This window comes from Garra rufa, chromosome 3, assembly GCF_049309525.1.
Source record: "Garra rufa chromosome 3, GarRuf1.0, whole genome shotgun sequence".
In the NCBI taxonomy this organism is placed as follows: domain Eukaryota; kingdom Metazoa; phylum Chordata; class Actinopteri; order Cypriniformes; family Cyprinidae; genus Garra; species Garra rufa.
The window spans coordinates 50,330,965-50,347,100 of NC_133363.1; the positions used below are offsets into that span (position 1 = coordinate 50,330,965).

At 38.7% G+C, this 16,136-nt stretch overlaps 2 protein-coding genes across 2 annotated transcripts in view; both read right to left on the reverse strand.

The window, feature by feature from the left end:
- LOC141332466 (dynein axonemal heavy chain 2-like) overlaps positions 1-5,848 on the reverse strand; it is an 86,497-nt gene extending 80,649 nt beyond the window's left edge. Inside the window, exons 1-4 of the mRNA XM_073837601.1 lie at positions 5,674-5,848; positions 4,607-4,770; positions 4,235-4,396; positions 1,366-1,469 (exon numbers count right to left, since the gene is read on the reverse strand). Coding sequence (XP_073693702.1) covers positions 1,366-1,469; positions 4,235-4,396; positions 4,607-4,770; positions 5,674-5,848 — 605 coding nt within the window. The remainder of the gene's footprint in view (positions 1-1,365; positions 1,470-4,234; positions 4,397-4,606; positions 4,771-5,673) is intronic.
- Positions 1-16,136, reverse strand: part of LOC141332155 (dynein axonemal heavy chain 2-like) — a 326,684-nt gene that overhangs the window by 141,061 nt on the left and 169,487 nt on the right. The window lies entirely within an intron of this gene.

Below are 16,136 nucleotides of genomic sequence, written 5' to 3' on the forward strand. Positions count from 1 at the left end.
CATTGGAACGGTAGTGTATATTGTTAGAAAGGATTTCCTACTTCCTACTGATGAGTAGATGAGTACAATACGGTGTATAACGTTATATATAACAATATTTCATCTTTTTTAAATACTCTTCAGTATTATAAGACAAAGTTCTGTGTAATTAAAAATAGATAATCTTATCCAATGTGTATATAGGTCAACATGCCTATATAAACATGCTTATACAGCTCAATTAGTTTTAGAAGAGTGCTATTGTGTAGGGCAGGCCTTTAGGAGAAATTAGGTTGGCAATTCATTAATCAAAATATCTAATGAAATTCTCAAGCTAAAATTCCAGAGAATGTGTGCTATTTGGAGTATTTCGAGAGCTAAAGAAAGATAGTCCACTGCCTTGTTTAGTCACAAAAGACTGGTCATGTTGACGGTCAGATTTTGCCATAATAAACAGGTGTGACGGGCGACGACAGCGCAAGGATTGAATTCTCCCGTGAGAGATCCCGCAGCCATGACGCACAGCTTGTTGTCTTCTCTCAAAAGAAATCCACAGAGACCGTCAGTACATCTGATCCACAACAAAACACCACACCGCTATTTCAAAAAAACATCCTGCCAATGACTGGCCCCTGTGAGATCGGGCCCAAGCATTCTGGGACGCAAACTCTCCTACGAGTGCCTGTTTTTCTTTTGCTCCTCTTGTCTCCTGTTCTGTCGGTCATGGACTTCTGAGGCTGGAGCTCTGTTTATTTTCATCTGCTTCCCTGATGTGCTGCGCCGGCCAGCGGGAGACGCTAACAGGGATCTTTCAGAGGGTTACATCAGTGTGATTAGTCGGCTGTCATCAGGGGAACGTGAGGCCTGTCTCTGCCGTCTCCACCAGGGCTGTTGTAGCACGCCTGATTGGGGCCGATGGGCTGTTGTTTTGGGAATGCCAGATCCAATCAGATGGCTTAGGGAGCGAATGACAGGGCAGAAGAAAAACCGAGTACGGAAAACGTTGCGTTGCTCTCGGCAGGGATGGCACCGGAGTGCACAAACGCTCTGCGTGATAGAAAGGAGAGAGGTGACGAGCTGTAACTGAGGGCTGGCTGTCAAAGTGTGGGATTACAGCTGATCCTAGAACAGCAATTGGCACCAAACCTCTGATGATTATCAGCCAGACTTTACAGCAGACCTCAGGTCACGAGCTACAGAGGGCAATATCCCGAACAGAGAGAAGTTACAAAGAGCGATTGTCCGCTGAAGAGACAACACGAAAGACGACAGTGTCATTTTGTCAGGGACCACTCTTGATAAGGAGGATTAGTGTGAGAATGACACTTCATTATGCTGAGGACACGTGTGTGTGTGTGTGTGTGTGTGTGTGTGTGAGCCCCCCACCTCTCTCTCATGGCTGAATTCCTGAGGTCTGCGATCAGCGGGATGATTTTCTTAAACTGCGTGATCCTGCTTTTAGAGGAGTCCACAACCTCCCAGTGTTTGTCCTGAAAGAACACACACATTTGTAATAGTCAGGAATCCACTGCAGGCTGCAGTGTGAAATGCTGAGTGCTGTGCTGTGATGGACTGATCCCCTGTCAGTGGAAAAGCACCCAAAGGGTCTGAATCAAGCAGGTGTTTCTAATCTGCTTAAAGCTAAATGTCAGGATAATGAGAAGCTGGTGAGAAGAGAAGCTAAATTAGCTTTAAAGGGTAATTAGCTACACAAAAGGGCTTTTATCACAGTTACAAAGAGAAACGAAGAAATGAGAGTCTCTGCTGGACCCTAATGAAGTAGCATCAGTATGTGTGTGAGTACAGTAGAAGATGAGTGAGACACTGAGACATCACTGACGCCGCTGATAGCAGTTAAGTGGGTCCTGATGGCTGCTATTTTTTTAATGTGAGGGGTCTCTACAAGGTCTTAGTACTCAACCTGTTAATTGTGGTGCTTAATTAAATTTAATTTAATTAAATCTGTACAAATTAACAGTGCATATTGATAAATTTTATTTGTACTATTTATATATATATTATGGTACCCATATTATCACACCTGGAAAGAAAAAAGTCTGTGCTGAAGACATAAAATATGAATATGAACTTCCAGGTACATTAGCAAATCAAAAAGGGTAAACAAACTATTTAAATTATTTTTATTATTATTTTTGACATCATGAAATAATTATGCTATGCTCACCAAGGCTGTATTTATTTGATCACAAATACAGCAAAAACTGTGAAATATTGTTACAATTTAAAATAACATTTTCTATTTTAATATTTTAAAATGTCACTTTTTTTCTGTGATGACAAAGCTGTATTTTTGGCAGCCATCAACTTCTAATATGCTGATTTGGAGCTGAAGAAATATATATTTTTAAATTATTATATGTTGTGCTGCTGGATATTTTGGTGGAAACATCCAATCCTACTGACCCAAAACCTTCAAACTTTTTAAATATTTTTAATGTATTTACACATTTTAAAAAATAAATATTTATACTACCAGTCAAAAGTTTTTATGTTATATTTTTTACATTTATTTATGTCTTTTTCTGCTCACCAAGTTTGAGTTTTTAGGTCCAAAGTAAAGCAAAAACAGTAATATTAATATTCTGATTTGCTGCTCCAAAAACATTTATTATTATTATGATGCTGAAAACAGCATCATAATAAAAGAATCCTGAAAAAAAATGTATACATGATACATACATAAACAACAATAATAATAATAATAGTAATACTAATAATAATAATAATAACAATAATAACAATAACAATAATAATAATAATAATAATAATAATAAATGTTCCTTGAACAGCAAATCAGCATATTAGAATAATTTCTGAAGGATCATGTGACAATGAAGACTGGAATAATTTTAGTCTGTGATTTGTTCCGGTGCAAGTTCTCTTACTTAGAAATCATGGATGGGTCTACAATTTTCAGCATAGGTGCATTTCCACTGTGAGAGACAGAATCTAAAAATTTTGCATCACACGGAAGGTTCCCCTGCTTAAGTCAGCCCCTGTCCAGGCCCATCTGAAGTTTGCCAGGGACCATCTGGATGATCCAGAGGAGTCATGGGAGAAAGTCCTGTGGTCAGATAAGACCAAAATAGAACTTTTTGGTCTTAACTCCATTCGCCGTGTTTGGAGGAAGAAGAATGATGAGTTATCATTCCAATAATACCATACCTACAGTGAAGCATGGGGCTGGAAGCATCATGCTCTGGGGGTGTTTTTCTGCACAGGGGACAGGACGACTGCACTGTATTAAGGAGAGGATGAATGGGACCATGTATTGTGACATATTGGGCAAAAACCTCCTTCCCTCAGTCAGAGCATTAAAGATGGGTCGTGGCTGGGTCTTCCAACATGACAATGACCCAAAGCACACAGCCAGCAAAACCAAGGAGTGGCTCCGTAAGAAGCATATCAAGGTTCTGGAGTGGCCTAGCCAGTCTCCAGACCTAAATCCAATAGAAAATCTTTGGAGGGAGCTGAAACTCCGTGTTGCTCAGCGACAGCCCCGAAACCTGACAGATCTAGAGAAGATCTGTATGGAGGAGTGGGCCAAAATCCCTTCTGCAGTGTGAGCAAACCTGGTGAAGAACTACAGGAACTGTTTGACCTCTGTAATTGTTAACAAAGGCTTCTGTACCAAATATTAATTTTTTTTTGACTCAAGTGATCAAATACTTATTTGACACAATAATTCACAAATAAATTGTTAAAAAAAATCATACAATGTGATTTCCGGATTTTTATTTTTAGATTCTGTCTTTCACAGTGGAAATGCACCTATGCTGAAAATTGTAGACCCCTCCATGATTTCTAAGTAAGAGAACTTGCAAAATCACAGGGTGATCAAATACTTATTGACCTCACTGTATATTCAAACAGAAAACATTTTAAATAGAAAAAAATATTTAACTTTTTTTTTTTTCTCGCTTTTTTTAGCTGTTTTAGCTGTACTTTGGATCAAATCAATGCAGGCTTGGTGAGCAGAAGAGACTTCTTAAAAAACATTAAAAATCCCACTGTTAAAAAACTTTCGGCTGGTAGTGTATGTATTATTTAGTGTTATATTTTGACACATTTTTAATGTAACTGTATATAGTTTAACACTACATAGGCTAAACAACAAATTCTGTACTATTCTGAAGACTAACACTGTTTATTGGAAACTCCCATAAATGTCAGTTTGGCCTCTGAACTGACAAAAGCTAAGTTTACACCAGTTGTGTAGGGTATATTGGCTTGCCTTGAACACTCTGCTGAGTGTGTGGAGTTGCTTAAACATAGTCTGGGCAGTGTTATCCATGGCCTCGGTCTCTAGAGAGGCCAAGTGACCCCCCTTCCACTCGTCCCACAGAACCTCCCACTGCTGGGCAATCTCCCATACCTGCTGCAGGTAATTCACATCCTACAAACACACACACATGAAGAACACAATCTGAAACATTACGGTACACTGAACCAGAAGCGACCTTCACCAGTAGTATCAATATTGTTCAGTTTGCTGTCACACAGTACTAGTGAATCGCCTGTTCGTGCTCTGTGCTGCTTTGTGTTGTGTCTGTGATGTATTGTATAAAGAAAAGTTTTTATTACTGTAACAGCAGTGAATAGGCACCTTCTCTAGAGCAAGGATGTCTTTAGAGGGCGGTTGTTCAATATTAAAGATGTTGAGACCGTAGCTTATGTTGTGCTCCTCTTCTTTAAGAGCCTCCAACTGGGCACACAACTCAGACACCTGCTGCAGTGCAGAATCTGGGGCTACACTGCTGCCAAATGGACCTGTACACACACACACACACACAGCAAACAGATGCATATGGTTAATGATTAAAAAAACTGCACATTCAGCTGTCATTTCCCTAGAGAGCAGCTTGTCGCTCTAAAAAAAGTTCAATGGATTCCTATTGGCCAAAAAGTTAGCAAAGTGAGCATGTTTCTCACAATGTGCTATTAATGTGGTTTCACAGTTGGGAGCTCAGCAGGTCAGTAGGTCTCTTTCCTGAGCAGAGTGTGAGTTCTGGCTCGGACCCAGCTCCGCTCACAAACCCGGACTCCCACGATCCACGCGCACTTGCGACAGCTTTGATTTACGAGATATTTGATCTTTTGAAAAGTGCCTCATTCATCTCAGGACGGCAACACACAACGTGTACAGTAACACACTCGAACAGACACCAGCAGGGGCCGTTATCTGCCCCAAAGGCCTCTGTGATATGTTTATAGGCGCGACTGTTTACGTCTGTCAGCGTTTATAATGGATTCCATCAAACACACTGGCTAAATCGCACACTTGCATCTCCGGCAATTACAGAAAACACACATTTACACAATTCTGCATTAAGGCGAGCCATTAAGCAGCATGTGAAGATCCATCGGGGATCTCCAGTCAATATTTGCGTAAAGTCTGGTTTACTGAAGCATTTAGCACATGCTGAAGTGCGTCGCTGGAGCAGAACGAATTCAGGAGCACGGGTGTTGAGAGGTTTGATGACGCCCATTCTCTCTCTCCGTTGTGCCTGACGAAAACGTAAAGAAAATCTAATTAGCAAATGTTAAAATGTGCTAAATTTTTGATAAATCTGCCTTGGAGACTTCAACCAATCATACATGTTTAATTGGCTCTGCGCTGAGAAACGCAATGTCGTATTTTTCCTCCATGCTGGATCTGAGAGGGAAAGTCACGCTGGGTCCGTGGAGAGCAGGAGATGAGATTTTGAAGGGGCACCTTGGCAGGGGCCAGTAGTATGTGTTTGGACTGAATGAGTGTGATATTATTGAAACCATCTCTCTCTCGAATACAAATTTCTCCTTGCACAAAGCTGCTTCCTGGCCTCATTAACCTGAAGGAGCTCGCCATTGTTTGCAGGAACAATCCAAACAATCCCGCCGTTCTCAACAAGTTGCAGCAGCCGCCCACGTTTGGAAATTCTGGGGTTGTGGGAAATAATGACAGTGAGCGTCGAGCGTGTATGCCACGTGTTGATTTAGAGCGTTAATCGGCTGTGCCAAAACTCCAACTTTGTCTGAATCGAGACGGAAAGGCTTTTGGATACATACTGGGAGGAGAAGAACATAGGAAGAAAAGATGCAGGAAAGGAATGGCAGGAGATCAAACCGAAAAACAACAGACTTCACAGAGCTATCAACGATCACAAGGTAACTCAAACACAATGGAAACTAGACGGGGAGCGAGCGAGCAAAGAAGTGCAAGAAAAATGGAAGAATGAAAGAGGAGGGAAGGAAAAGTAGGACGAAAACTCTGTCCTCTTTGATACAGTTCGGCACAACGTGACTTTGTTCGTGAAGAGAGGTGGCAGCGCGAGACAGAAAAAAGAATTTTTCAATCCCGTTTTTAATAGAGCAGAGAATAAACAGCGCAGAGACGCCAGCAGGAGGTGGAGCAGCATTACGGGACAATGAGAGAGAGAGAGAGAGAAAGAAAGAAACAGAGCGGCAGAGTGCAGTCAAGGGCAGGATGTCAGCGTGACGGTCACTTCTGCTGTAGGTGAGGCTCCATGGCGTTCTGAAACATTCTCTCAAGGCTAATTGGTTGTGATGTGCCGTGGGGTATGTGGGAGGTTGATGGCTCTACCCAGCACTCCCCGCCACGCAGAACACCCACGGTCCCAGAAAGCAAAGGCCTGCGGTGCCGCCCATGTAGCGAGCTGACCTACAGAAAAAGTGGCATGCTGGGATGTGAAGCTCACAGTAGGGTCTGAGACAGCACTGGCAGTCATCCTACTGACCGTGTGTGTTTGTGTGTGTGTGTGTGTGTGTGTGTGTGTTTTCCTATTCTATAACATTAAAATCTCTCACGTTGATGTGTGTGTGTGTGTGTGTGTGTGTGTGTGTGTGTGTGTGTGTGTGTACGGCGTGACACTCACAGCGGGGTCGACGGCAACCTCATATTTCTCAAGGATGGCAAACTGCTCGTGGATGGGCGGAATTTGACTTTCTATCTTACTCAGATCTGACTGGAGAGTTTCTAGAAGTTTTAGACTCTCTCCCAACTCCGGCAGAGTCTGAGGAGGCTGAGACACCCTGAAAACACACACATACACACACAGTCAATGACTCTATGCACATGGTAAATATTTAATGCCACACAATAACTTAGAACTAGTCATATATACAGTTGAAGTCAAAAGATTACATACACCTTGCAGAAGCTGCAATATTAATTATTTTACCTAAATAATAGGGATCATACAAAATGCATGTTACTTTTTATTTAGTACTGACCTGAATAAGATATTTGGATATTTTGGATTATTTGGTTTTTCAGCATTTTTGTGCATTTGAACCCTTTTCAACATTGACTGTGTGATTTTGAGATCCATCTTTTCACACTGAGGACAACTGATGGACTCATATGCAAATATTACAGAAGGTTCAAACGAAGGTTCAACCAAGTTAATAAAGAATTCTGAGTTGTTTTTAGCATGTTGAAATGCTGTGGAAGTACAGTGCTCTGATGGAGTTATTTCAGTAAAAAAAGCCATAATTTAAAGTGCATTACAATAAAAACAAATAAAAACTACTGCTAAATCAAAATATTAATTAAAAACTATAACAGTATGTCAGTGATACTAAAATAACACTGGCTCATGTTGCCAGTCGATAGAACTGTTTATTGGAGTGTCAGGCCATTAGCTTAGCAACATGCTAATGCCAGACTCTATTGGAATCAACAGAGAGGTTTGTCGAGTCTCTTATGCTCTTCACGTGAGGGGTGTTAATTGCTGTGGCATGCATGAGTGACCATTAAAAGGGTCGCTGCCCATGAAGAGCGTTTCAAATCGGTCACTTATGAGGTTTCATTTCAGTTAGGATCCCAGCTGCTTATATAGAGAGCAGACAGCGAGGTAGGATTTTGCAACAGAGCTCTTATACACACCTGAGTGCGTTTTCCTGCAGAAAGCTGCGCAATTCCTTTAGTTTGGCACTGGCCATAAGGCTGAGCAGCTGTGTGAACTTGCTCTGCCACTCGTTACAATGTTGCAACAGAGAGAATTTGAGTGGAGAACAGTCCAGCAACACGAACTGCAGACTTAACAACGTCTCCTCCTTCTGGACGTTATTCGCCACCTCTGTGTATCTGCACAAAGAGAGAGAGAGCATAAACGAAGTGGATGATTCTCATGAAACATCTTGAACCACAGCACATTGAAATTTTATACGTGACCCTGAACCACAAAACCAGTCATAAGGATCAATTTTTCGAAACTGAAATTTATATATCATCTGAAAACAAAATATTTTTAAAATATTTGGCCGAGATACAACTATTTGAAAATCTGAGGGTGCAAAAAAATCTAGATATTGAGAAAATCTCCCTTTAAAGTTGTCAAAATGAAGATTTCAGCAATGCATATTACTAATCAAAAAACGAAGTTTGATATATTTACGGTAAGAAATTTACAAAGTATCTTCATGGAACATGATCTTTACTTAATATCCTAATGATTTTTTGGCATAAAAGAAAAATCTATAATTTTGACCCATACAATTAATTGTTGTATATTGCCACAAATATACCCATGCTACTATGCCAAAAATCATTGGGATAGTAAGCAAAGATCATGTTTCATTATGATTTTGTAAATGTCCTACTGTAAATATATCAAAACCTAATTTTTGAGTAGTAATATGCATTGCTAAGAACTTCATTTACTTTAAAGGTGATTTTCTCAATAGTTCGATTTTTTTTGCACACTCAGATTCCAGATTTTGAAATATCTTGGACAAATATTGTTCTATCCTAACAATCACACATCAATTAAAAGCTTATTTATTTAGCTTTCAGGTGATGTATAAATCTCAATAAAAAAAAAAAAATACTTATGACTGGCTTGGTGGTCCAGGGTCACATATATAAAAAATTATATTATGCAAATTTTAACATAAGAGATGTTCTCCTCCTTAAACAAAGATTACCAATCATTCAACCCCGGTTTTACAGACAAGGCTTAAACCTAGTCCTAGACTCTAGTCTGAAGTCTGAACTGTTTCAACTGAAAGAAATTTAAACGCTAAAAATATATCAGTGCCTTTGTTTTGTCTCAAAATGCACACCAATAATGTTTTTTTCTAAGGCACGTTTATAAAAATTAATTAAATGTCCTAATTGAACTATGGGCTAAACCTGGTTTAGTCCGAACCCTGTCTGTGAAACCGGGCCTTAATGTATTTTTTTGGCATTATAGATTTTCATTTATCATTCATTATCATTTTCTCATTATAAATCTGTAATTGGAGTTCAAAGATGGACACTTGGATGCTTGTCTCATTTTTTTCTTCCTGTGAATGTAGTAATTGTATCTGCACTTCATGTTCTCTTCACTATGTATTCTTATTACCATTACTGTTAGTACATTTTAAAAACACAATGATTTTAATTATTACTAATAGCCACTAAAATACTTTTGTTTAAATTGATCTGTAAGATAATAAGATAATGTAATTTGATTATGCTTTTTTTATTGCTCTCATAACGGCTGCCCTATTAATAGCAATTCATCTCAGCACTACAACATACAGTACCAATCGTAAATGAAATTAATTTTTCAAGAAAATAACCAAAGTGTTCAGCATCAATTGTTTCTGTGAGTGTGAAGAAATAAAAAGTTACATTAACCACAGTCATTTAAAATAAAATGTGTCTGTGCATGCATTAACTGATGTGAAAAAAACTTTAGGCAAGCAACACACAAGTGTCCTTCCAGCGTGTACAAGGTCATTAATGCACAATCACACACAAAGTCTGTGTCTCACTGGCATTCTGATCCACACTCAAGCATCCATTGTTGACATGATAACGATTTGGCGAGTGCAGATCAAATCTATAGGGAAGAGATGTTGACCCTGCCCTCAGGACTGGCACCTCTGTGCTGCAGACACGTCAATAGTCTAAAAGGCCATCACATTGTTCTCACGTGACCTCAAACACTTTGTTCTACTGTGCTATCACGACTCATGCATTTTAAATGAAAAGAGATGCATGTATGATGGTGAAAAAAACATGGTGAATCCTTCAGTGGATTTGTTCAGAAAAGAAACTTTTATTTTACTAGTTGCACTGCAGTGCAAATAATGTATAAGCACTAGTCTAGCACATACATTTTAGATCATTAGATTTTGCTTTTACAACCTTAAAACTAATTTTGCTACTAAAAGAGAATGAAGGAAAGCCACAGACCTGGCTATGTCAGCGTCAAAAGAGGTTACTGTGGGGTTGAGCCGCTGATAGCGCTGTATAAATCCATCTTTTTCGATTTCCCAGATCTCTCTGTGTTTGTCCCAGGTCTTCAGGTAGGTCTGCAGGTAAGATGCATTAGTCACCATACCTGCAGCTATGGCTCCCTGAATCTTACAGATCTCTTCATCTTGCTCTGAAACAGAAAAAGAGGAAGGATGTGAGAAATGCATTGTTAAAGCCAAACAACTACTGATTGCTTTAAGCAATACACAAATGATAATGTGAATGGATTTTTTTTTTTTACCCAAAAATTCTGTCATCATTTAGTCACCCATGTGTCATTCACGTCCTTTTTTCAGTGGAACACAAAAGGAGGATTTTGTATAAAGAGAGTGGATCCATACAATTCTTTGTGATTTCTCCTTTTATGTCCCACAGAGAAAAGCTATATGGGTTTGGAATGACATGAAGGCGAGTAAACAGGAATATAAAGAGGGCAAAAATGGCAAATGGAAGAGGAGATATGGTGAATGAGATGGACGGAGGGTGTACCGATGATGATGTGAATGGGCTTTCGCTGTGGGTGCTGGCGGGTCAGCAGGTCTGGCAGACGTTTGAACCCTGAGATAGTCTTGATGAGCTGAGAGCTAATGCTGTTCACTATGTGGGCCAGTTTTTGGAGAGAAGGAAAGAAATCCACCTGGACAAACAAACACGCATAGTGGAAAAAATGTGTGGAACGCATAGTGGAAAAAGATTTTCAAGGACAGAATCATTATATTCATTAAATAAAAACCTGGGTTGCCAAATGATTACAGCAATTACATGGTAATAATTTTGTGATTTAGTTATTTACACTATAGTTCAAAAGTTTGGGGTCAGTACGTTTTGTTAAAACTTGTACTTAGCAGTTAAACTGATTGAAAGTGACAGTAAAGACGTGTAATGTTACAAACGATTTCTATGTTGAAAATACTGTTTTTTAACTTTCAAAGAATATATATACTGGAAGAACCCTGAAAAATGTTTCTTGAGCAACAAATCAGCATATAATCATTTAAGCACATCATTTCTGAATGATCATGTGACAATGAAGACTGGATTAATGGCTGTTGAAAAATTAAAGGTAAACTACAGTTGAGGTCAAAAGTTTACATCCCTCTTTCAGAATCTGTAAAAATGTTAATTATTGTACCATAATAAGAGGGATCATACAAAATGCATGTTATTCTTTATTTAGTACTGACCTGAATAAGATATTTCACATAAAAGATGTTTACATATAGTCCTCAAGAGAAAATAACAGTTGAATTTATAAAAATTACCCTGTTCAACAGTTTACATCCCCTTGATTCTTAGTAGTGTTCTTATCTGAATGATCCACAGCTGTGTTTTTTTGTTTAGTGATAGTTGTTCATGAGTCCCTTGTTTGTTTTTAACAGTTAAACTGCCTGCTTTTCTTCAGAAAAATCCTTCAGGTCCCACAAATTCTTTGGTTTTCCAGCATTTTTGTGTATTTAAACCCTTTCAAACAATGACTGTATGATTTTGAGGTCCATCTTTTTACACTGAGGACAACATATGCAACTATTACAGACGGTTCAAACACTCACTGATGCTCCAGAAGGAAACAGAATGCATTAAGAGCTGGGAGTGAAAACTTTTTGGATTTGAAGATCAGGGTAAATTTGACCTTTTTTTGTCTCATCTAAACATGAAAAAAAAACATGAAAAAACATTTCTCATGAAAAATCTTCGGTAGCTTTTAAAAGGCAGTACTAAATGAAAAAAATTATGATTCTTAAACGTAGAGAAAGTTTACAGACGTTTACACCGCTGGCTCTTAATGCATCATGTTTCCTTCTGAAGCATCAGTGAGCATTTGAACCTTCTGTAATAGTTGAATATGAGTCTCTTATTTGTCCTCAATGTAAAAAGATGGATCTCAAAATCATACAGTTATTGTTGGAAAGGGTTCAAATTAGGGGTGGGCATAGATTAATTTTTTTAATCTAGATTAATCTAGATTAAATCTTGGAATTAATCTAGATTAATCTAGATTAAAATGGCTAATTTGAATTCTGCTGAAGGCATTCAGAATATGTGTGCTACCCAAATAATGACTAAAAGTAAGTCTTCGAGAACGGGCCAGGTGGCGCATTAGATCAGGCGCTCATCTCCTGTTTCCAAAATGCATCACAGACTGCTTGACAATTGCATTTACAACATAATTACCTATACAAACTTGTGTAACCAAGTACTTCTGCGCAAAAGGCTGCATGACGTGCGCGTTGCAGTTAAATACACAGACGCGCACGGGCATGGATATCTGCGTGCATAGTCTTCCATTAAACTGCGTTGCTTTTAGAAGCGTCAATTCAGTTGTTTCATATAGTTTAATGTCTTTATTTCGGGATTATCAAAGTAAATTATAACTCAAACTTGAGATTTTACTGGGGCACAGCAGATTTTCACTGGGGCACGTGCCCCAGTAAAAAGGGTCTAGCAACGCACCTGCCCTGAAGCGGCTTCATAGCTGCATCCATGTTTGCACGTCTCATTTGATGTGGTAATTTCACAGAAGTTGAAGACTCGTTCTCGCCCCCTACAGTGCAATTCGACTAGGTATACGTCATCCGCGCTAAAATATCAAGGTGAAAGTCATCATATCTTGCGTAGTATAGACCCAGCTCCCATCCCAACTTTGATAATAGATTAACGGCGATATTTTTTTTATCGCCCGATAAGAGTCTCACGTTAACGCAGCACGTTAACGCCGATAACGGCCCACCACTAGTTCAAATACACAAAAATCCTGAAAAACCAAAGAATTTCATGAGTCCCCAAACAAGGGACTCATGAACAACTATCACTAAAAAAACAGTCATGGATCATTCAGGTAACAACACAGTACTAAGAACCAAGGGTATGTAAACTTTTGAACAGGGTCATTTTTATAAATTCAACTATTATTTTCTCTTGTGGACTACATGTAAACATCTTTTATGTGAAATGTCTTATTTAGGTCAGTACTAAATAAAAGATACCATGGATTTTGTATGATCCCTCTTATTTTGGTAAAATAACATTTTGCAGATTGACTACAACCATATCAGAGAAATTAATTACATTTTGAATTGCAAATATTTACTGTTCTTATTGTATTTTGATCAAATAAACCTCCCCAAACTTTTATTAAATTTGTTATTGTAGTGAACACATCAACACACAGCTTTAATTAATTAAATTAAATTAATTAAAAAAGAATCAGAAATACACACAAAAATGCAAATAATCAAATTATGTTAATGAGGACTGCATCACTTGTCATGTTGATAGCCCAAAAATGTTTTGTCTGTTCTCATGTGGAGTTTCATCACAAAAGTATGTAAATATGATCTGGCTCTGCTAAGGTAGAAAAGTTTTCAAATATGGAAACTTTCAAATGTCTCAAAATCGATTGTTTTTATTGCTGAAATATCACAGAATCCTGATCTTGCTAGCTTGTCCAGTGTCTTGTGGTTTCTGTGACCGTTTATAATTGTCACCGTTAGAGCTGGAAAAGGTGTGTCGCAGCAACTATTGTACCAGCGTGAATTCGGTTGTCGATCAGCCTGACGGATATTCGTTTCGCTCTTGGTGTGAACAGACCATTCATCAATGATTTGTTTTGCTTATTCATTTTGCATTCAGTGTGAAAGGGCCTTTAATGGTGTCCTGAGCTAGCATTAATGCATTTCCCTTCCCTCTGGCACTTAGAGCGTTTTGCCTCAGGCAGTCTGTCTCCACCGACCAATGCAACCACTGTCCCTAAAATACACTCAATTAAGTCACACTAACGTTTCTGCTTTTTCTTTCTCACTGTGTTTAGCTGACTAAGCATCATGGGACATTACCCATAGGCCTTAGTCCAAATATACCTCTGTAGAGCTGAGCTTTAGAGTAGACTGCTGAATAACGCAGCAGGGCTGCCACAGCTGTGATTTATAGAGGTTGCGGTGTTCTGAATGCCCTCTGCTTGATGTATGATAGTGTCTTTATGCTGTATGTAAAACACATGGCCAGCAGCTCTCCGTGACCAACACAACGATTCGCACTGACACAGTGTTTTTTTAGGTATGCTTTTGCCTTGAAATCAAAGAGGGTATGTTTTTGATGTATAAATGTGAGTTAAGGGTCGTCTCGTCACATAAACAATGCTATCAATGGTCGCTGCATTACTAGATTCGACAAAGAGAGAATTTCTGTGTGTACCTGATCAGGAAATCGAGGGGTCTGTTGTGTCAGTACCACCTCTACTCTGAATAAGGGGTTTGGGGATGTCTTGCTGTCTCCATTGATGGCTTTAGAGAGTTCTTGCAGTGAGCGCTTTATATTCACACGAAACGCCTCCTCAACCATACGGTCCATCTTCTCCATATATGACACCCAATGCTGTTGCACCTGAAAACACACACAAATATGAAAGTCAATGGGACGTTCTCATTATGACAACCTCAAAGTACTTCAGGTTGTGCATTGTGCTGGTTTTAACACTCCTTAAATGGTTAGATCACCCAACAACTGTCATTAATTACTCACCCTAATGTCATTCCAAACTTGTAAGACCTTTGTTCATCCACAGAACACAAATTAAGATGTTTTTGATGCTTTCTGACCCTCTATAGACAGCAACACAATTGCCACATCAAAGGTCCAGAAAGTTATTAAAGAATTTGTAAAAAATAGTAATCATCAGTGGTTCAACCTTAATTTTATGAAGCTACGAGAATACTTTTTGTGGGAAAAGAAAACAAAAATAACGACCTTATTCAACAATTTCTTCTCTTCCATGTCAAACTTCAACATGCGTTCACAAGAGTACCATGACGCATACCTGTGGTGCTGCTGACTTAGGAGTCGGCGTTTTGACTAGGGCTGCCCCCTAATAGTCGACTAACAGTTAGTCAACGAGAAGAGGCTTAGTCACACACAAAAAAAAAAAAAAAAAAAAAAACGGAAGTGGCGACGGACAGATCATTAACAGCTGGTCTATGCGGGCAGAACATCCAAATGCTTGCCTATCATTCATTGACCTCCAATATGGCTTTTCATCTGAAAGATTTATGTAGTAGCAACTTGACATAACCACTCAATCTCATGTTAACCTAGAAAAATGTGCGCTATTCAAGTGTCTGTGCGGAGTGTGGAAGCTGAAAAGTAGTGCACTCACTGCATGACAGATGGAGGCGCTGGTGCAGTCACTTGCTCTTAAAATACTCATTTTTGCGCATACAGATAAAAGTAATACATCTTTAGAATCTGTAAAGACTCTTGTGTGAGCTCACAATAACAACAAAACATTGTGCCTTTGTAAAATAATGAAAGCAAACAAGATTCACTTTTTGCGAAACTTTGAAACTCTGTGTAATCTTGCCTTACGGACATGAAAAATACTCTGTGAACTTGAGGACGAAACTTTAAAACTCTGTGTAAACTTGCCTTACAGACATGAAAATACTCTGTGAACTTGAGTGCAAAACTTTGAAACTCTGTGTAAACTTGCCTTACAGACATGAAAATACTCTGTGAACTTGAGTGCAAAACTTTGAAACTCTGTGTAAACTTGCCTTACAGACATGCAAAATATATCTATAGAGAGTGAAATGTCTACTTTTAAATGAACCAGTTTAAAAAACAAATATTCTCAGATTATGTAATACAGGTGCATCAACTACTGCAGAGATGATGGGTCAGTATCGCAACTTCATCTCTTAAGGTGAAAACAAAGAAAGCACTAGTTTGTAAATAAACTATTAAAACATTAATGCAGTCACCTTGCTGTTTATCTGCCGGTGCACTGTGGCAAGCTTTTTTGCTTGCACTTGAGCGCTTATTAGGCTATGTAGGCAATTAAAGGCTCATTATTATGATTTTTATGGTTTATTAATAAACATGCAACTAATAG